The 21,401-nt window shown below is 46.9% G+C and overlaps 1 protein-coding gene across 2 annotated transcripts in view; it reads right to left on the minus strand.

Annotated features, from left to right (window-relative positions):
• Nucleotides 1-21,401, minus strand: part of LOXHD1 (lipoxygenase homology domains 1) — a 206,284-nt gene that overhangs the window by 71,288 nt on the left and 113,595 nt on the right. For both annotated transcript variants that reach the window (XM_021092583.1, XM_021092585.1), the window contains exons 18-26: nt 20,093-20,253; nt 17,330-17,801; nt 16,727-16,881; nt 14,137-14,270; nt 6,763-6,932; nt 5,930-6,034; nt 3,781-3,909; nt 2,445-2,609; nt 1,193-1,374 (exon numbers count right to left, since the gene is read on the minus strand). In XM_021092583.1, coding sequence (XP_020948242.1) covers nt 1,193-1,374; nt 2,445-2,609; nt 3,781-3,909; nt 5,930-6,034; nt 6,763-6,932; nt 14,137-14,270; nt 16,727-16,881; nt 17,330-17,801; nt 20,093-20,253 — 1,673 coding nt within the window. The remainder of the gene's footprint in view (nt 1-1,192; nt 1,375-2,444; nt 2,610-3,780; nt 3,910-5,929; nt 6,035-6,762; nt 6,933-14,136; nt 14,271-16,726; nt 16,882-17,329; nt 17,802-20,092; nt 20,254-21,401) is intronic.

Genomic DNA, 21,401 nt, shown 5'->3' on the forward strand with positions numbered 1-21,401 from the left:
CTGCAGCTCAGCCAGCCCCACTGTTTGCCCTCATCACCACGGGCTAGTCTACTGCAGGGGATAAAAGCACACATATTCTGAGCCCATCCCAGCTTTGAATCCTGCTTCTACTATGCCTAAGCTGTGTGATTTTATGTAAGCCACTAAACAATCTGTGCCTCAGTTACCCCACCTTTAAAGAGGGATAAATACGAGAAGAGTTGCTGTGACAGTTAATGGGTTAATATGGGTAAGTCCCTATGACAGGGCCTTCTTTTTTTTCTTTTTAGAGCCGCGTCCATGGCTTATGGAAGTCCCCAAGCTAGGGGTTGAAGCGGAGCTTCCACCACTGGCCTACACCACAGCAACACCACATACAAGCCATATCTGTGACCCACACTGAAGCTTGTGGCAATGCCAGATCCTTAACCCACTGAGCGAGGCCAGGGATTGAACCCTCATCTTCATGGTTACTAGTCAGATTCTTAACCCACTGAGCCACAACAGGAATGCACTGACAGCACATTTTTAACCTCAGGATCAGTTATTGTGATGATCACCAGACTCTCCCATTAGCCTCATGTGAGATCTGGGGTTTCCCAGCTGGACTGCAAGCCCCTTGCAGCCACAGTCTCTTGTCTCTCCCATCCCACCTGGCACAGAGTGGCATGCACAGGGAGACACTGGACTGAGTGTACAGGATACCAAGGTGTGGACGTGGCAACTTAGATCCAGAGTAAGCACTGAACAACAAAACTCTCAGACCAGAGCTGAGAGGGAGCCAAACAACATACCAAATGCTCTTCTGTATCGGCCATAGCTTGGTGAGTGAATGAGAGACACAGTTATGTGATGAATGAGTCTGGCAACCAGCTTTCCCCATGAATACCTGCCTGTTGTTGTTGGTAGCGCTGGAGATGGCCCCAGTGGAACTGGAATCATGCCTCTAGTTTCCTCCAAGCCCTAGCCACTCGTTATCACCTTTGATCCAGACCCTGGTCCTGGAGGGGCAAGTTCACAGTCCTCCTGGCTACTCAGATTATACTGAGGCTCAGAGAGGTTAGATGAACTGTCCATCCCTCTCACTCGCGGCAGCCCATCAGGTGAAAGGCATATGGCAGACTCTGGACAAAAGCTCCTTCTCCTCCCTGCCTTCAGTCCATCCCCCCCGCCCCAGTCCTGGTTCCCCCGGCAGACTGCTGAACCCCGGTACCTCCACTATAAAACGGGAGGCGGACTTCCTCTCAAAAAACAGCTTCTGCTCCCTCTTGTTGGTGCACAGGTACTTCTGCTGGGTGCACACAGCATCGCAGCCATAGATGACGATGAAGATGTTGGAGTCTGTTCCAGCGGCAAAGACATCGCTAGTATAGAGGGTGATCTCATAAGGGACAACTAAGGGAAGGGGGAAAAGGCAAAGTCAGAGAGGAGGTGAAAACAGGAAACAAACGTAGGCAGGTCAAGTTCTTCACCAGCACCACTGCCCCAGGCCCACCCCTTCATGGAGAGCTGGTACCCAGGGACCCGAACCTTCATGTGGTTGCCTAGCAACCACAGGGTGGGAGGAGGTGTCCTGTCATGCCCACGGAAATGCCCTTGTCACCTCAGACCAGAGTCTCCGTGCCTCTCACATCAGAGAGTTGGCTGAAAGCACAGGCTCTAACCTATCTGTGTACCCTGGGCAAGTCATCTACGAGCCTTGCTTTCCTCATTTGTAAAGTGTCCTCAATGTGGTCCTTAGCTGTAGACACTCTTTACACAGGAGCATCATATTTCAGGCGACAACTGCCAATCGGATGAGATAGTCTACAGTGGTGAGAATCATTTCTCTTCTCTTCCTATCCCTTGTTTCTCATCCACTGGCTCCACACGGGCCAGCTCCCTTCTCCTCCAGCACACTTTCTGATGATAACAGAGGAAGGGAAGTGTTAAAACTTCACCTAGCTGTTCTGCTTCCTCCTTTCCTTTAGCTGGTAAAAGAATTACATTTACCTTCTTTTCAAGTTTGTTTGTTTTTTTATCCCCAATCAGGATAAAATCATATGGCAATGATTTCTTTGGCATGTTAATGACTGGAGTAAGGATTGGTGAAAGGGTTGATAATGATCCCTCACTGTTAGACCTTCCTTTATCTTTTCTCCTTTTGGGGTCTTATAACCATCCTGCCTTATGATCTCTATTTTGTAGACAAGGAAAACAAACTCTAGAGAAGTCAGGCTCTCTGCCTATTTCCACCAGTTTGTTTGGGGTAGAGTGTGGAATGCACTCCCTATTTCCTTTCCTGGGGTCCAGGGCTCTGTCCACAGCCAGCATAGGACCCAGGGACTTTGGGCAAGGAGCAAGAGACCCAAATCTCCCAGGTGGGTCTGGCCCAGGGTAACACTGGATGAGGGATTGGGATTGAGTTGGGGTAGTAGATGAGGGGTTCCAGGGGGAGGCCCAGCCTTGCCATGCAAGATTCCTACATGGTGTGTACAGTCTTGTCTGAAGTTCTGCGTGGAAGAGGTCCCTGACGATGGCCCCATCATCTTCATTCTTAGCCAGCCAGCGGCCGCAGGGGAACGTCATGCACTTTCCAAGAGATGGGGCGTCCACCTCTACCCAGTCTACAAACCAGCCTGGACCCTTGCCTGAGAGAAGGAGACACAGAAGCCATCAAGGACCTCTACACAAAGGGTTTCCTGTGCATAACTTCAGGGACTCCAAACACCTTTCTCTATTGGATGGCTGGTGCCTATAGCTCCATGAACACATTATCCCTTCTGGAATGATTACTGTTAAAATGTGCACCATCCAGCTGAAGCTGGATCATACCCCAGGTTGCTGTCAGTGAAATTCGCAAGAGCAAAGGAGGATGGGGAAGAGATGAGGTTTAAAGAAGGAAATGGAAGTCAGACGGAGATGCTATCCCTCAGTCCCAGGGGCCAGGAGGAAGCCCTCCTTCCACAGGGTTAGGGGATATGGTCTGAAGACCAAGAAAATAAGTCCTGCTTTTCTGAGAGAGAACAAACTGAGGCACAGCTTTTGTCTGGCTGCAGGGTCAGTGGGTCCTGGGAAGGACTGGCTCCATCAGTGGTTCTCAAAGTGGGGCCCCCAGACCTGCAGCTTCAGCATCACTTGTGAGAGATATAAACTCTTGGATCCCACCCCAGACCTACTGAATAAAAGACCATGGGGATGGTGCCCAGAAATATGTATTTTGACAAGCCCCTCCCCAAGTGATTCTGATATACATTCAAATTTGAGAACCATTGATCAGGGATTCTTAAATCTGGTTGCACATTAAAATTTCTCAGGGTGGAGGATTTGAGGAAAGCTTTAAAAATCACCAGTGTCTTGGAGTTCCCGTCGTGGCGCAGTGGTTGACGAATCCAACTAGGAACCATGGGGTTGCGGGTTCGGTCCCTGCCCTTGCTCAGTGGGTTGACGATCCACGTTGCTGTGAGCTATGGTGTAGGTTGCAGACGCGGCTCGGATCCAGCGTTGCTGTGGCTCTGGTGTAGGCCGGTGGCTACAGCTCCGATTCGACCCCTAGCTTGGGAACCTCCATATGCCGTGGGAGCGGCCCAAAGAAATAGCAAAAAGACCAAAAAAAAAAAAAATTACCAGTGTCTTGATTGATTAGACCAGAATCTCTGAGCGCAGCCAGGACTCTACCAGACTGAAGGAACTGAGGAAGCTGTGTCATTGTGGAAGGCAGATGACAGCCAAGCCAACCCCAGATTCTTTCCCAGATACCCATGGGGACCTGCCCATGCTCTTCACGTTCTGAGCCAGGAACAGAAGTGAGGGAAGCCAGACCTGTGTTGTCATGGCCGATTCTGACTTTCCACAGATCTCCCAGGTCCAGGGTCTCCACTGTGAAGATTTCAATGCTGTCCCTCTCAAACTTGTCACTATTGGTCTTGGAGGATTTCAGGAGGGTCATTCCTGTCAACCAAATGACCCCAACATGACTGGCTGGGTCTGAGACCCCCCCAAACCTAGTCGGACCATCTCTTTTAGTCTCTCCTCATAATGACCAAATTCCTGAACTTTTATCAAATTAAGACTGTGCAATTACCATCCACTGGGCATTTTGGGCATTTTCTGCATTTTTCCTTTCCTTTTTGCTTTTTGGTGTATGTCCTCTTATTGAGCTTTGCAATAACCACCCCTTCTTTTTTTTTTTTTTTTTTTTTAGGGCTGTACCTGCAGCATATAGGGCGAGTGGAAATTCCCAGGTTAGGGGTCAAATTGGAGCCACAGCTGCTGGTCTATCCTATGCTGCAGCTTGTAGCAAAGCTGGATCCTTAACCCACTGAGTGAGGCAGGGGATTGAACCTGCATCTTCAGCGACACTATGTCAGGTTCTTAACCCACTGAGCCACAACAGGAACTCTGCAATAATCCTTTGATGTGTATATTTTTATTTTCAGTTTGCATCCAAAGAAAAGGATACACACCCAGAAATTACGTGCCTTATCCAAGATCATCCAGGTAGACAAGTTACATCAAGGGAGATTTTTAAGAAAAAAGGAATTGCCTTTCTTTGATGGGGCTAGTTGGAAGGAATCTTTCAAGAGTCAGAGGCATGCAAGAACACACAATGAGGAAAGGATAACCACTCCAGTAAATGGTTCTGGGAAAATAGATGTCTACATGTAAAAGAATTAATTTGCATATTAACTTATGCCATACACAAAAATAAAGTCAAAATGAATTACAAATGTAAACATAAGACCTGAAATTGTAAAACTCCTAGAACAAAACATAGAGGAAAGGCTTTATGACACTGGCCTTGGCAACAATTTCATGAATATGGCACCAAAGCACAGGCAACAAAAATTACAATTACCAAGTGAGCCTATATTAAACTAAAAAGTTTCTGCACAGCAAAAGAACCAATCAATAGAGTAAAAATGCAACCTATAGCATGAAAGAACATATTTGCAAACAATATCTCTCTAGGGGGTTAATCACCAAAATGTAAACTCCTACAGCTCAATAACAGAAAAACGAATAAACCTAATTAAAAATGGGCTAAAGACTTAAATAGACATTTTTCCAAAGAAGACATAAAGATAGCCAACAGTATATGAAAAATGTACATTGTCACTAATCATGAGGGAAATGAAAATCAGAACCACAATGAGATATCATCTCACATCTGTCAAGATGGCTACTGTCAAAAAATCAAAAGACAACAAGAGTTGATGAGGATGTAGAGAAATTGGAAAGTTGGGAGTGCAAAATGATGCAGCTGCTATGGAAAATAGTATGAAAGCTCCTCAAAAAATTAAAAATAGAACTTCCATATGAACCCATAATCCCACTTCTGAGTCTAACAGAATTGAAATCAGATTTTTGAAAATATATTAGCACTCTCATGTTCATTTTGGCACTACTCACAATAGCTAAGATGTGGGGGAAAAAAACCCACTGTTCACCGACAAGTGAATGGATAAAGAAAATATGGTGAATACATACAATGAAATATTATACAGCATTTAAAAAGGAGATTCTCCAATGGTCCTTGAAGACATTATGCTGAGTGAAATAAGCCAGGCACAGAAAGACGATACAGCATGACTCCATTTAAATGAGATACCAAAGTCAAATGCATAAAATCAAAGACTGAAATGGTGGTTACCAAGAGCTGGGGATAGGAGGAAATGGGAAGTTATTAATCAATAGGCATATAGTTTCAGTTCAGTTAAGATTAATACACTCTAGAGAGCTTTACATCACATAACTACAGTCAACAATAATGGACATCTAAAATTTGGTAAGAAAATAGATTGCATGTTAAGTATTTTTCCCACAATAAAATAAAATAAAACAATAAAGGGAAATTTTTTAAAAAAGGAAGACAGAGGCATGACCAGGGTTTCCTTGGGAGTTTCACTGAATCTCCCAGTCTTTCTGGAAAGGAACCTGGGTGAATCCCATCCCTGCAATGCTTTCTTACCAGTGTCGTCTTGAGTGCCAAAGAGTGTGATGAAGACATTGGCATCAGTGCCCGCATTCTTCTTGTCCCCAGTCTTTATGGTCACTGAGAATGTTGTAGATTTATCTGCCAAGAGAGGAGTGTGGAGAAGTGAGTGGCAGATTGCACCTCCCATGAAGGGAGGAGGGAGAAAATGTACTGAGCACATTTCTCTGCCCATGTTGACTATTTCTGTGAATGACTTTACTTGCAGCTCATGTTGATCTGCCCTTGCCTTTAGTCTGGAGGCTTCCTAAAGGAAGATACGAGGTCCCCCTACCTCTGGCTCACACAGGAAACCCTCAATCAATAAAATTGTAGGATGCTTAGGGAAGACTTGGGGTGAATGTGTGGTTCAGAGGCTCATCAGCCAGGTGACTCCTCTGGATTAGGAAATTTTAGGGATGCAAGTTTCAGGGAAGGGAGCACAAAACCAGAGAACTTTTGAAAGTTCATTCCTTTCCTTGACAAAAAATATTTGTATTGAGAGTCTACAATGTGCCTGGAGGGGAGGATACAAGACTAAGTCAGAACCATCTATAACTATTCCATTCCATTCCATCCTATTCCATTCCATTCCTGACCGTAACTCCACGCAAAGCCATGTAGTTTATACCCCGCCTTATGCTAGACGTGAGAGTACGCCCCCTTCACCTCCCCATTCTTGCCATGGAGGAATGAGAGGAAGTACAGATATATTGCCAGAGAAGGAAGTGCCCAAAGCCCACAGGGGAAGGGAAGATAGAAACCTAGTAGGAGAGAGAGACAGAGGGGAGGGATGTTGGAGGGGAGAAGTCAGCTCTAGTTTAGGAAACCTTTCTGCTCCAGGGCCAGGTTGTTGAGGGGGTTGTTGTCACCACCTCCCCCACCCTCCTCATCCTCGCTTGGTGACAGCACATAGGACTCATCCACTGGTAACAGCTCCCTGGACAGCTGGCCGTCATCCTCCTCCACTGCCAGCCAGCGTTGACATGGGAAGTAGTACCTGTGGGGATGGGGAATGAGGAAAGGTTGGGAATGTCTTTCTGGGAGGGTCTCATGAAAGAGCAGTCATGGGCTGAGAAATGAGAGACCTTCATGGGGCCCAAATGCTCCCCTGTCTGCCTGCCACAGCACTGCCCTCCCATCCTCCCTAGCCTGGCAATCACACCATTAGAATCACTTGCCTGGAGTAGATGACAAACATGGGATGTGGTTTCCCAACACCCCATTAGAAATGGCTGTCTAACAGTGCCCAGGGCATGGTAGACCCTCAGCCAGGGTCATAGTGGAGGAATCTAGAAGAAGAGGGGTTTCTGGGGACTGTTCCAGCCTTTTCCAGAATCAATCTGTTAGCCAGAGCTACTTTAGCAGAGAGTGTTGTACAATAAGAGGTGCTTCATACCTAAGGGTTGAATTATTGGATTTTAATAGAATGACCTAATTATGTTTCTGGAAGTTACAAAGACTATGGCTAAGGAGCTGGCACAGCAGACAGCTGGTGCCAACCAGGGAAGGGAGGTCCAGGTAACACTCCTTAGTGGAGAGGGTGATCCCAGTGCAATGGAGGTACCTGAATGGAAGGGAAGGCAGGATGAGAGACAAGACAGGCAGCAGAGTGCTGTAACTAAGGACTCGCCTCTAGAGCCAGACTGGGTTTGAATCGTGGCTCTGCCACTTACAGTCACATGAGCTTGAACAAGTTTCTTTACCTCTTTGTGCAAGGGTTGCCAGACCTAGCCAATAAAATCACAGGACCCAGAGTTAAATTTGAATTTTAGGTAAGCAAGGACTAATGTTCTAGTATAAATATGTCCTATCCAATACTTGGGGCATATTTATACTGAAACATTACCATTGCTTTTCTGACATTCAAACTGAATACATTCTTTTGCATCATTTTATTAGATTCCACATATATATGATATTATATGATATTTGTCTTTCTCTGTCTGACTTACTTCACTCAGTATGATAATCTCTAGGTCAATCCATGTTGCTGCAAATAGCATTATTTCATTCTTTTTTAGAGCTGAATAATATTCCATTGTATAAATATACCACATTTTCTTCACTTTTGTGATCATGGTATCTCCCCAGCCAGGTAAGTATGACATTCAAATTGAACTGGCCATTCTGCATTTTTTCTGGCAAGCTTCTGTAAAATGAGGATAATATTACCTATTTTATCAGTGGTTATGAGAATTATGTGAGTTAAACATTTTTAAGTGCTTAAAAAATGCCTGGCTCTTGGAACACTCTTTGTTAAGAGTTTGCTAATACTATTGGTTTATTATTATTATTACTATTATACTCCGTTTCTTTCCCTTCAGCTCATGCCTAGGATCTCTGGAGGTTGGCCACAATTCCCATTGGGCCCCTAAGCTTCCCGAACAACTCAGAGGATCCAGAAACTCGGCCCATCTCTAAGTTAAGGCTGTTCCATCCTGTCTGTGACCCGCCCCCCGCCCCCACCACTGTCCAGGTGTATAAAACTCATTCAGGGACTGGTTAAAGTCTGGAGAGGTGGAAGCAGTGTAGACCAGGGTCTCATCCCTGTATGAGCCCCACTTCTTCCTACAGTTCTTATTGTCTCCCAAGGACAGTATGTTAGAGGACTGGCCCCAGAGGACACCACGGATGGGGCGCAGAAAGGCAATTGCATATTAAGGGATATAGATGTAAAGGGTGGGAGGAGCTCCACCTACGGAGACATAAAGGAAATTGCTATAAAATTAGCGTTAAGTGAAAAATGTGTATTGTTTCACCTCTCATGCTTTTAGATGTATGAATGGTAAAGTTAAGTTTTTATTCAACCAAATAATTTATGAATAATAGGCTTTGGTTCTAAATAATGGACAATTAAGGGAGAGAGACAAAAATAAAGGAGTGGAGTTGGGGTGGAGGCAAAGACAATGAGAGTGTGGGAAGCTGGAGGAGGACAGGACAGAGGGAGGCAAACACACAAAGAAATCGCTGGGGAGACTTACGCTGGGAGAGACAAAAGTCAGAAAGACTGGAAGCGGGAGGCAGGAGCAGAAGACGCAGAAGAGCGCATGCACGCAGAGTCAGCACCTGGCTTCCTGGCTCACCACTGCTTCATATCCTGAGATATCTGTACCATTGAAGCCCATCTGCATGCCCATGGCTGCAGCATCCTATTCCAGGACAGCGAGCCTCTAGAGCCAACTCCCTGGATGGGAGAACCTGAGCCAGAGCCAGGATAGGCCTGAGAGCTGATAATCCCCACTGGCACCAGCAAGCACTCAAGGGAGGTCTACTGACCTGGTCCCCGTTCTTCCATAGGAATAAATCCTGCTCAGCCAGGTCTGGGGAAGTGGATATGGGGGGATTTTTCAGAGGCAAAGGAGAAGAGAGGCATACATGTGTTCTGGCAAAGTATGCCTACCACTCCACTTAGCAAGGGCCACGGAAAGAAGAGCCAGGGCTTGGGTCAGCTGAAGGTTTAAACTGAGCACTGGAACAAAGCTCAGGGCCACTAAAAGTAAAGTTTCCCTGGAAAGGAAAACTGAGATGAGCAGATTGCAACATTAAATGCTACACAATGTATTTAATGTATGGCCTTTCCCATTTTGTGCATTCAGGGACCTAATAGTCTACTGTGAGGAGAGGAACAATGACTCAAGATATCAGTTTACTGTAGGTCAGATGATAAGTGGTGTGGAGAAAAATAAACAAAAGAAGCAGAATAAAAGGTCCAGAGGTGGGGGTGGGGCTTTGCTGAGCAAGTGGCACCCAAGCAGGGACCGACCTAGAGAAAGTATGAGAGTGAGTCATAGGAGGAAGGAGTCCCGGGGCAGGGGATAGCATATGCAAAGGCCCTGGAGTGGGATCATGTCTGCTGGGCTCAAGGAACAGCAAGGAGTGAGCAAGAGGGAGGCTAGGACAGAGCGATAAGGAGGGGACAAGGAACAGGCCACCAGAAGTGCTCTGGCTCTTACCCTGACAGAACCGGGAGCCTCTGCAGGGTGTTTGAGCAGAGCAGGGATATGGCCTGAGGGCCGGATGGCTGCAGACATCAGGAGGACCTGGGTAAAACAGAGGGACTGGCCACAAGGCTTTGACCTGAGGGCTGCTAAAGATGGAGAGATGGGGTGTGACAGCTTTTCAGAAAGAAGTGGTGATGGGGAGTTCCTGTCGTGGCTCAGTGGTTAACAAGTCTGACTGGGAATGATGAGGTTTCGGGTTCAATCCCTGGCTTCGCTCAGTGATGATCCAGCATTGCCATGGGCTGTGGTGCAGCTCGCGGCTGAAGCTCGGATCTGGTGTTGCTGTGGCTCTGGTGTAGGCCGGTGGCTACAGTTCCGATTAGACACCTAGCCTGGGAACCTCCACATGCCGTGGGTGCAGCCCCAGAGAAGACAGAAAGACAAAAAAAAAAAAAAAAAAAAAAAAAAAAAAAAAAAAAAAAAAGGAAAGAAAAAAAAGCGGTGATGGATTGGGGGTGGGGTGTGACAAGCAGAGAGGAATCAAGGGTGTCTAGTTTACATGGACACAGGTGACAGGAGCCAGGGCAACCAGGGGATGAGGTCAGTGTTCAGTTACCCCTTTGGCTGCAGAGACCTTATTCCTGAACGAGTAAAGGTCACAGAAAGCCCCAGGCACTGCTGGGGAAGACTGTGCCTCTTTAAGGAAGCGGATTCGCTACCTCAGTTTTGTTTCCTCTGAATGTCCACAATTTTTGCTTTCATTCTTTTTTTTAAGGTCATACCTGCAGCATTAGGAAGTTCCCAGGCTAGGGGATAAATTGGTGCCACAGCTGCCAGCCTATGTCACATCCATATCTATGCTGAATCAAAGCTGCATCTTTGACCTACACCACAGCTTGCAGCAGTGTGGGAGCCTTAGCCCGCTGAGCGAGGCCAGGGATTAAACCGGCATCCTCACGGAGACTATGTCAGGTTCTTAACCCATAAGCCACAGTGGGAACTCCTGAATGTCCATAATTTTATGCCTATGTCCCTGAGCAGGCTTTGCTCAGAGTCACTCTCCATGTACAAATGGTTGGAGTTGGCTCATCACAGAGCCCTTACTGCGGCTTCAATAGCAGGGAAGTAAAGAAAAGCCATCATATAGCACCAATGAGAAAGGATGGTAAGGGAGGAGGAGATGAGGGGAGTGAGCGAGAAGAAGCGAAAGGAAGGAAAAAGAGAAGGGGAGGGAAGGAGGAATGAGGAGTAATGACAAGGGTCCATTCACAAAGTCACAAAAATATGACACCAGCATAAATGTAACAAGAATGTGCACACCATGTGTAGAAAATGGCACTAGTGAGACACATTGGGAACACTTGGATAGATGGAAATGTGTGCAATAAAAATTCCAATAGAGGAGTTCCCATGGCTCAGCAGGTTATGAACCCGACTAGTATCCATGAGGTGGCGCATTCGATCCCTGGCCTCGCTCAGTGGGTTAAGGATCTGGTGTTGCCATGAGCTGTGGTGTAGGTCACAGACGCGGCTTGGATCTGGTGTTGCTGTGGCTGTGGTGGGCGTAAGTATCCCGAGTTGCTCGGGCTGTAGTGTAGGCCAGCAACTGTAGCTCCAATTCGATCTCTAGCCTGGGAACCTCCATATGCTGCAGGTGCAGCTCTAAAAAGCAAAAATAAGTAAGTAAATAAAAAAAATAAAAATAAAAATAAAAAATAAAGATTCCAATGGGATGTTTAAAAAAAAAATTGGGGGGGGGCTATTTTTGTCTTTTCAGGGCCGTGCCCATGGCTTATGGAGGTTACCAGGCTAGGGGTCAAATCGGAGCTGTAGCCGCTGGCTCCACCACAGCCATAGCAATGCGGGATCCTAGCATGTCTGAGACCTACACCACAGCTCACGGCAACACTGGATCCTTAACCCACTGAGCAAGGCCAGGGATCAAACCCACCACCTCATGGTTCCTAGTCAGATTCGTTTCTGCTGCACCACGACGGGAACTCCTAGGAACGTTTTTTTTTTTTTTTTTTTTTTTTTTTTAATCATTTAATGTCTTAATTTGAAAAGGTAAGAAGAGCTAATTTTAAAGAATAATGAGAGAGGACAAGTACTGACAGATATTAAAATAGACGATAAAGCTACAATAATTTTAAATTGTTGGGCTAGCCCAGAAATGCCAAAGCAACCAAAAAGAGTTCACTAACCCTAACTAAGTTGCAAGGGGAAGCCAGGGATGTTCAGTTTTTCCCTTTCATTAGATTTTTTGCAACACTTTATCCTTTTCAAGTTTAAATGCTTTAGATACTTAGAACAATTTTTTTTTTTTTTTTTTTTTTTTTTTTACAGCTATACCTGCAGCATATGGAGGTTCCCAGGTTAGGATTTGAATCGGCATATGTCTTAGCCTATGGTAACACCAGATCCAAGCCACACCAGATCTTTAACCCACTGAGCAAGGCCAGGGATCAAACCTGCATCCTCACAGACACTACATCGGGTTCTTAACCCACTGAGCCACAACAGGAACTGTAGATATTGAAAACATCTTTTTTTTCTTTCTTTTATTTATTTATTTTTTTTGTTCTTTTTGCCATTTCTTGGGCCGCTTCTGCAGCATATGGAGGTTCCCAGGCTAGGGGTCGAGTTGGAGCTGTAGCCACCCGCCTTCGCCAGAGCCATAGCAACTCGGGATCCAAGCCGCGTCTGAAACCTACACCACAGTTCACGGCAACGCCGGATTCTTAATTCACTGATCAAGGTCAGGGATCAAACCCTCAACCTCATGGTTCCTAGTTGGATTCATTCACCACTGAGCCACGACAGGAACTCCAACTGAAAACATCTTGAGGAATAAGTTGGACTGGCATCTTTAAGCCCATTTATCAGAAGAGAAAATGAAAGCTCACAAAGATGCATGGAAATCCATGACATCAGGTCATGTATGAGCAGTGTCTCAGTGGCCCTATCTGGAGTAATCTCGTGGGGCAGGGTGGAGAAGGGAGATGGGGTAAATCCCATCAGCCCCTGCTCTGCCCAGAGGGGAGCCCAAGAAGAGGCCATGTTCCAAGAGACACCAGGCTATAGGCCAAGATGCTGTTTAATTCAACAAATATTTATTACATGCCCCCTATATTCCAGGCCTTCAGCAGCTCTACAACCCACTCAAGATCATGCCTGTTCTTCCCTCTGCCTCCCTCTTCCCTTCTTCTTCGTCTATTGCCCCTTGGCCCCTCTTGCCCAAAAGGTGATATGGCCTAAATGGTGGAAATACACCAGATTCATCACTGAGGGTCTGGAGATCTGGCTCCGGCACAAACTGATGCTGAGACAGTGGCTTCATCTCCCTGGGGTCCTCTGTCAGGAGAACAATACCCTGCTCCCACCCTAGCTCCTAGGGTAGCTGTGAATCTGGAGCAGAAGGCAGCAAACTGTGGCCTGTGGGCCAAATCTTACCCACTATCTGCTTATGTACATGTCACAAACTAAATATAAATTTTACATCTTTAACAGGTTGAAAAAAGTCTAAAAACAATAATATATTTATAAGAAAGGGTGTGTGTGTGTGTGTGAGAGAGAGAGAGAGAGAGACTAGGCCACTTTGCTGTATAGCAGAAATTGGCACAACATTGTAAATCAACTATAACAAAAAGATAAAATAAAAAATAAAGAACAGTAATATTTTATGACATGTGAAAATTACATGGAATTCATGTTTCAGTGTCCATAAAGAAAGTTTTAGTGGGACACGGCCACATTCATTTATTTAGTATCATCTGTGGCTGCTTTTCTGCAGCAAAGACAAAGTCAAGCAGTTGTAACAGAGACCAAATGGCCCTAAAAGCCTAAAATATATGCTATCTGGCCTTTACAGAATATGTTTGCTTATCCCTGGTCTAGTACATTAAAACAATGTTCTAGAAGTCACCTTATACATGGACAGACTTATGTGTACTAAGTCTAGACACGTGGATTGGGCAATGGCAGGGAGAGAAAACCAGACCTTTTAAAATGATGGCCATTGAGAACCGGATTGGCTGTGCTACCAGATAGTCATCTGACAGGGCCAGCAACTGGGGGATGCCCAAGGAGAGGGAAAGGGGGGAGGCAATGCCCACCCAGCCAGCTCCCTGGGCACACCCTCGTTCTAACCACCCCATTCCCACCCTGGAACTTCACAGCCATCCCCCACCCCTCCCTTCTTTCCATGACTATCTTAGTAGCAGGCATGGCCTTCCCTTCCTCTCCTCCAGTCCCACTCACGTGATCTCATTGTTCATGTCCGTGATGTCTATCCTGTCCAGGAACCAGCCTGGTCTGTTGCCTGAGTTGTCATGGCGAATCCGAATCTTGGTCAGGGCCCCCAGGTCAATGGCATAGACGGTGAAGGTGTCCGTCTGGGAAGGGTCAGAGTAGCACTCACAGGAGGCTAGCCCTCCCCACCTTGCCATCAGCTTCACCCTCCCAGACCCTCCCAGCCTAAGGCTGGCTGTAAGACTCAAAACATCAAAGGGGAGGGGGCACAGAAAATATAGCCAGTTGTCTTGTGTATGTCTGCACTACTGGTTTTTGTTTCTGTTCTTGTTTATTGAATTATCATTAATATAAGTATTATATTAGCTTCAGATGTACAACACAGTGGTTCAATAGTTTTATACATTATGAAATGATCACCACATAGGACCAGTTACCATTTGTCACCCTACAAAGTTGTTACAACATTCTTGACTATATTCCCTATGTGTACACTACATCCCTGTGGCTGATTTTATAGCTGGAAGTTTGTACCTCTTAGTTTCCTTCACTTATTGCATTACTATCATTTCACCTGACCCCTTCCCATGGGGTCTTCTCACTTTGACTGTGTTCCAGAAGGTGAATCAAACTGTAAGAGGATGACGGTGACTATGAGAGAAGGGTAGAGAAAATAGCTTGGCTGGATGCCCACATTCATGTTGTGGTGCATGTGTTTGTGTATAGGCCCTGTGGCTTGGGTGTGCACTGAGACCATGTGCTGTATGTGCACATAGGTGCATAAACTCCTTCAACCACAAATTTTGATTAACTACTATGAGCCAAAGTACGAATCCAAAGTGATTGACAGAATTCCAAGTGTAAGACAGATTGCTCACCATTTCAGTGGGAAAACAGGATGTGTATGGTACAAGTGTAACATGTGCACTGGAGGAAGTAGATGACACCAGGAGCCAATAACTGAATGGGATCTTCTTGGCCATAACTTTTTTTTTTTTGTCTTTTGTCTTTTTAGGGCCTCACCATGGCATAGAGGTTCCCAGGCTAGGGGTGTAATTGGAGCTGTAGCTACCAGCCACAGCCACAGCCACAGCAACACCAGATGCGAGCCACGTCTGTGACCTACGCCACAACTCACAGCAACACCAGATCCTTAACCCACCAAGCGAGGCCAGGGATCGAACACTCAACCTCATGGTTCCTAGTCAGATTCGTTTTTGCTGCCCCACAATGGGAACTCCATTGGTTATAACTTTTTAAACTATGTATATTAAAAAGCATTTCAAACTTACAGAAAATGTGCAGGACTAGTACAATGAAATTTTGTATAACTTTCACTTAGATTTTACATTTGCTTTCTCTTTCTCTCTCTTATCCTTTCTCTATTTTTTTCTGAATCATTTGAAAGTATATGGCATGCCACAGATGCAGCCCTAAAAACCAAAAAAAAAAAAAGAAAAAAGAAAAAAACAAAAAACAAAGTATATGGCAGATACCATGATCCTTCACTCCTAAATTCTTCAGCATAGATTTTCTAAGGACAAGGACATTCTCATATAATCACAGCACAATTACCAAATTCAGGAAACTTAACACTAACACAATATTATCTAACATACAGTCTATATTCAGATGTCTTCTGTACTAGTTACATCCTCTATAGCAATTTCCTTCCAATTCCAGCCATCATAGTGGCTATAATTCTTAAAGGAAGGTACTGAAACACAGAAATAAACCTTGATCCTCAAGTCATGGGAAGGGATTGTCAAAGGAAAAAGCAAAGGACATCTGAAATAAATCAAGCAATGAACCCAGAAGTATTTTTAATGGATTAGGCTTATTTCTATTCTTCCTTTGTATTAATGAGGGAACCTGGCCTTGGGATGGGGGCAGGAATGGGAAAGGTTGGATGGGAGACAGTCTTTTAGCCAGAGGGCACTGTAAAATCTCAAAGGACAAGCATAACAAAACTATTTTTCCATGCGTTTCCTACTATATGTGGAGGAGGAAGCATTTCCCTCAGTGCTCAAAAGTCTTCATGGCTTTTCTGCCTCGGGATGCAGATCAGGCTTCTCAGTCTGTCCTTCAAAGCTCTCATGCCCCATCCCCTTAAACTGGTTCCCATCAAGCTACGCAGAGGCAACACCCACCATGGCCTGGCATTAACCACATCATAGGGATGATACATTGTCCTCCGACTGACCTCCCACACTTCCACTATGTGATGCAGTCCCATCTTTAAAGAGCACCTCTCACTGTCATCTTTGGGCATCTACATCATACTCATCTGCCAAGGCCCGGGTAACATCCTTCCTTCTGACCAAGTTTCCCCCAAAGCATCATCTTCAAGTCAGCACTTCCCCTTTGAACCTCTGCTCTGCTACCTCTGAGAATCTGCTACCTGCAGAAGGACCCCTACACAGGACCCCCACCTCTGCTCCCACCACAAAGTACTGGTGCCTACCAAGGGGCACTTTCATTCTATCTGGTCAAATTGAACACACTGCTGGACATAGCAGGTGCTGTAGTGGGTGGAGCCAGAGAGCTCCCTCCATTGGGTCCCACCCACCTCCCAGGGATCAGAGAGCCCACACCCTACCTGCCCCTGTTCAAACTTGTTGGACTTGTCCGACTTCTTCAGGGGCCGCTCGCCCGTGTCCCCGTATTCTTCACCATAGATGGTCAGGAAGACATTGGCATCAGTGCCAGCCTTGGGCACATTGCCTGTGATCACCTGGACCTCGTAGATGTTGGCTGAGGACACAGAAAGATGTGGTGTTGAGGACACCTGGGCCTTGGCAAGGACCAGAGACTTGGCCCCTTGGATCCAGACAGACTGTGGGAGCAGGAAGGACCGCTAGGCACATCTACATCTAATCTCACCCAGAAAGGAGGTTGCCCCTCCTCCCTACCCAAGACTTTCCTTCCCATGAAGCCCAAGAGGCTGAGAGTCAAAACTCACCCTCAGCAACTCTCCTACTGATGTTCCCCATGTTGAGTTACAGTGAGTCATACATCAGAGCTTCTTCTGAGAGCCTCAGGACAGGGGCGATGCCAACCCCAGCAGAAAACTGTCCATGGTGGCATTTCAGACCCAGGGCAGGAGAGCCATGGGACCCCCATATGAAACAAGAGCAGCCCCCCATACCCCTACCCCCGCCCTGGACCCCTCAAAGAACTGTGGGACCCCTCCTCAGCTTACGCTCCGGACCCTCTCGGCCCGCAGGCACCAGCTCCACCACAAGTTCATTGTCCTCCTTGCCCCGGGCCAGCCAGCGGTGGGCGTCGAATTTGTACTCCTCGATCACCTCCTGCATCCCCGGCCCGAACTCCTCCTCATCCTCCTCCTCCTCAGTCTCCTCCTCCTCCTCCTCCGACGAGGACTCTTCCGATGAGGATTCCTCATCCTCGTCCCTCTCGTCCTCCTCGTCGCTGCCCTTCTTCTTCTTTTTCTTCTTCCTCTGCAGCTTGGCCTTCAGACGCTCCTTCCTGAGCAGCTGCCGCAGCTTGTCCTTCTCCTTCTTCTTCCGCGCCTCCTCCTCAGGCGTCAGGTCTGCCTCCCGCACTGCCATGTGCCGCAGCCACACGGTGTCCACAAACCAGCTGGGCCCAAAGCCCTCGCCGGTATGGCCCAGCCGGATCTTGAAGACCGGGCCCACATCTGCTGCCTCCAGCTGCGCAAAGCGCGGGGCAGTGGCTGGGAGGCAGGTGGGGGCGGCGTCCCACCCCCCTACCCCCCACGGAGCCAGGCGCTGGCTGGGGCCTCAGCCCAAAGCCAGTCCAGCCTAGTTTCTCTGCCGGCCCCACCCTCCAACCAAACTGATTTCCTCCTAAAGTCCCTATAGGTGGTAGAGACGGTCTCCCTCTCCCTAATTGCCAGTCCCCCAGCCTTTTTACACACACACACACACACCATGCATGTCACACTCATCCCTCTTTTTCTTATTTCCATATCTTTGTTTCCTCACCCAGAATGCCTTTCTTCCCTCCTCTGTCTCTTAACTTAAACCTTTTCATTCCAGTTTCTGAGCTTTATTATTTTTTTCCCCAGTTTGTGCTTTTCTGTGTTCTCTTTCCAAATTTCTGTTCCAGCATTAATCAAAGCAAAAAAATATATGTTATTTTTCAAAAGCAAAAGTCTCCCTTAAGGCCCAGCCCCTCCCCCTACACCTGGCCTACCCCCTCCCTGGAAGCCCAGAGGGGACTCAAAGCTTAGCTTTGGTCTGGGCGAGGCCTGGATGCCCTCTTTTTTTGTTGTTTTATTTTTGTTTTGTTTTGTTTTGTTTGGATGCCTTCTTTGGCCACATGCACTGGTGTCTGCCCACTCAGGTGGGAGTTCCGAGGAAGGGGGCATTTGTTCTTGCTTCTCTCCCCGACCAGGCCTAGCACTCAGCTGGCTCAAAGATGGTGTTGGTAGACTTAGCTTTTCTTTGGAGGATCAAGCTCTTGGCCTTCCATTTGCCATTCTGTTCTGAGCCTCACACAGGGAGGTCTGGGTCCCATGGAGCTCAGGGGATGGCTCACGTGGAGTCCTTGTCAGCCAGGCCACTCTTAGGGCTCTCTATGCTGATGGGCCCTGGTCTGGATGTTTGACACTCCTCCAAGCCCAGTCCCACCACTTCTCCCACTTGTGTGCTGGGGAAACTGGGGCCCAGGGCTGTCCCATGAGTTGAGCAGGGCCCCCTCACAGGAGCTCAGGCCTAGATGAGAACTCGGATCTTCTGACTTCCTGTTCATGAAGCCACAATGCAGCCAAACCACCATTGTGAGAAAATTTATCAGCCAAAATGGAGCCTAGGACCCCCGAGAAGAGAAATATATTCTCACTGTGTAGCAGCTCTGGATATGTTCCTGCTTGAGCACATTCAGTCCCCTCTGCAATGTTTTCCAGGTCACAGCATCCCTGCAGTCATGCACACTTGCCATCCCCTCTCCCACATCTGTCTGCCAGCCGTGAATACATCCACCACCATGTCTAGCCACGCAGTCCATTCATATCCAGACAAGGCTCTGCTTCTACATCTCCATGACTGCTCACATTTTCCCAAGTATTTTCCTGGACATTGACTATTTGGATCCTCCCAGGGGCTATAAAGCAGGCCAGGCAGGTACTATAAAGCCAAGTTTGAGCTGACAAAGAAGATGAGGCTCAGACAGGTGACTGCTTGGTCCTTTGCCTCCTCAGCAGTGTAGTGAGGGGGCTGGACTCCAGGAAGCACCCTCCAGTGCTAACATTCCATATACCTTCCACCTTGGCCTGGCTCAGCTAGGACCCTCTCTGCTGGGCACTGGGTTAGGACTCTTTGCTAAGAGCCAAGCTGCCTGTGGCACATAGACACAGAGCACCCATCATGAACATGTTTCCTGCACTCACGAGTCTGCGCGCGCGCACACACACACACACACCTACCTGTCCCATATTAAACATCCGTGTGTTCTTCTAGGGGCACTACCCTTGCATCCTCCTCCTCCTCTGCTGCCAACAACATGCTCACATTCTCATTTCTTTTTCTCCTCTCCTCAAAGGGAAATAATGAGCCCTGGAGCACTCCCACCACAACCAGAAGCCCCCGGTATCCTTCCCTGGGAGGCATGGCCCTGCCCTCAGGCTGGGTGAGCTGTTAAATCAGAGGTCAAGGCATTCTGGGAATGAATGTAATAACCAAGGGCCTGATGCCGTATTTCACTCAATTAGAATCAACCACTCCAGTGGTTCTCAGAATTGGCAGCACACATTAGCATCACTGGTAGAGCTTTTAGACACATACCTGGAGAACATATCCTACCATAGAGGTTCTGATTTAGGTAAATCAGGTGTATACCAGGCAGCTTTTTTTTTTTTTTTTTTTTTTTTTTAAAGCTCCCCAGGTGATTCTATTAAGAAGCAAGAGCCGAGACCCAATCCCTTTGTTTTTAGCCGTCTGCTGCGCCCTCTGTTGGCACCCTGCTGCCCTACCCTACACACCTGGAATATGTCCTTGGAGGCCCGATCAAACACTTTCGAGCGGCTGGAGAGGAAGAGCACTTCTGTCTTGCCTTCCTCGCCGTAGATCTGCATGTAGACTCGGGCAGTGGTGCCTGCACCGCCCACATCCCCCGTCCAAACCTCAACTTCGTAGTGGATCACTGGGTGGGCACATGGTGGAGAAACAGGACATTTCAATAATAACAATAGTAATAATACTATTATAATTACATAATAATGCTATTATACTACAATAGCAATAATAACAATAGTAATGATTGTTACAAAGCAGACATTTTCCAAGCCTATCTGGTGCTTCTAATGCATTAGCTCATCCAATCCTCCCATCAATACAATAAGCCCCATTATTTCCATTTTGCAGATTGACAGACTGAGGCTTAGAGGAATTGAGTAGTCAGTGGAAATAAAAGAAAAGGCAAACCCAAGCAATCTGCCTCCCAAGCTCAGTTATCCACATGCCACATGTGACCTCTGGAACCAAGAATGAAGAGTAGGAGTTCCCTTCGTGGCTCATTGGTTAACAAACCCGACTAGGAACCATGAGGTTGCGGGTTTGATCCCTGGCCTCGCTCAGTGGGTTAAGGATCTGGTATTGGTGTGAGCTGTGGTGTTGGTCGCAGACGTGGCTCAGATCCTGCATTGCTGTGGCTGTGGCGTAGACCAGCAGCTATAGCTCCGAATTGACCCCTAGCCTGGGAACTTCCACATGCTGCAGGTGCGGCCCTTAAAAAAAAAAAAAAAAGAATGAGAAGTAGTCAATATACTAGCTGACACTCTCTGCTGTGTGCCTGCCTACCCTGGGCAGCTACCACTCAGCAGAAAGAATCAAAAGGCTGTGTGTTAGTCTCTTTTCCTTATTTTCAGTAAAGATCAAGGAGGTGAAGTTATAATTTTCATTTAAATATATGCACCTTTCAGATGATATCAGTCAATACAGCTACATAGAGAGAGCGGTCTATATTTTGAAGTCATACTTTATCAGACTGTTAGAGGGTGGAAATGTGCTATAGGTATTCACCACTAGAGGGCCCTTCCCATTGGTGAGCAAAATGTCTCCCGGAATCGCAGGACCATCCTTTTCCAAAATGACTATTACAAGACTTGCCCTCTTGGCAATGCTATAAGACAAAATCATAATTTTTTTCAGGTTAAGGCTGCTTTCAAAAAGATGATGGATCACCCATTACCACAGCAATGTGAGAAATTGGGTGTGGGGTGGGCTGAAAACAAGAGGACTGGCTGAGAGCCTAAGGTTGAACTAGAGATATTCAACTCAGCTTGGAGTGAG

This window comes from Sus scrofa, chromosome 1 (genome assembly GCF_000003025.6).
Source record: "Sus scrofa isolate TJ Tabasco breed Duroc chromosome 1, Sscrofa11.1, whole genome shotgun sequence".
Classification (NCBI taxonomy): Eukaryota; Metazoa; Chordata; class Mammalia; order Artiodactyla; family Suidae; genus Sus; species Sus scrofa.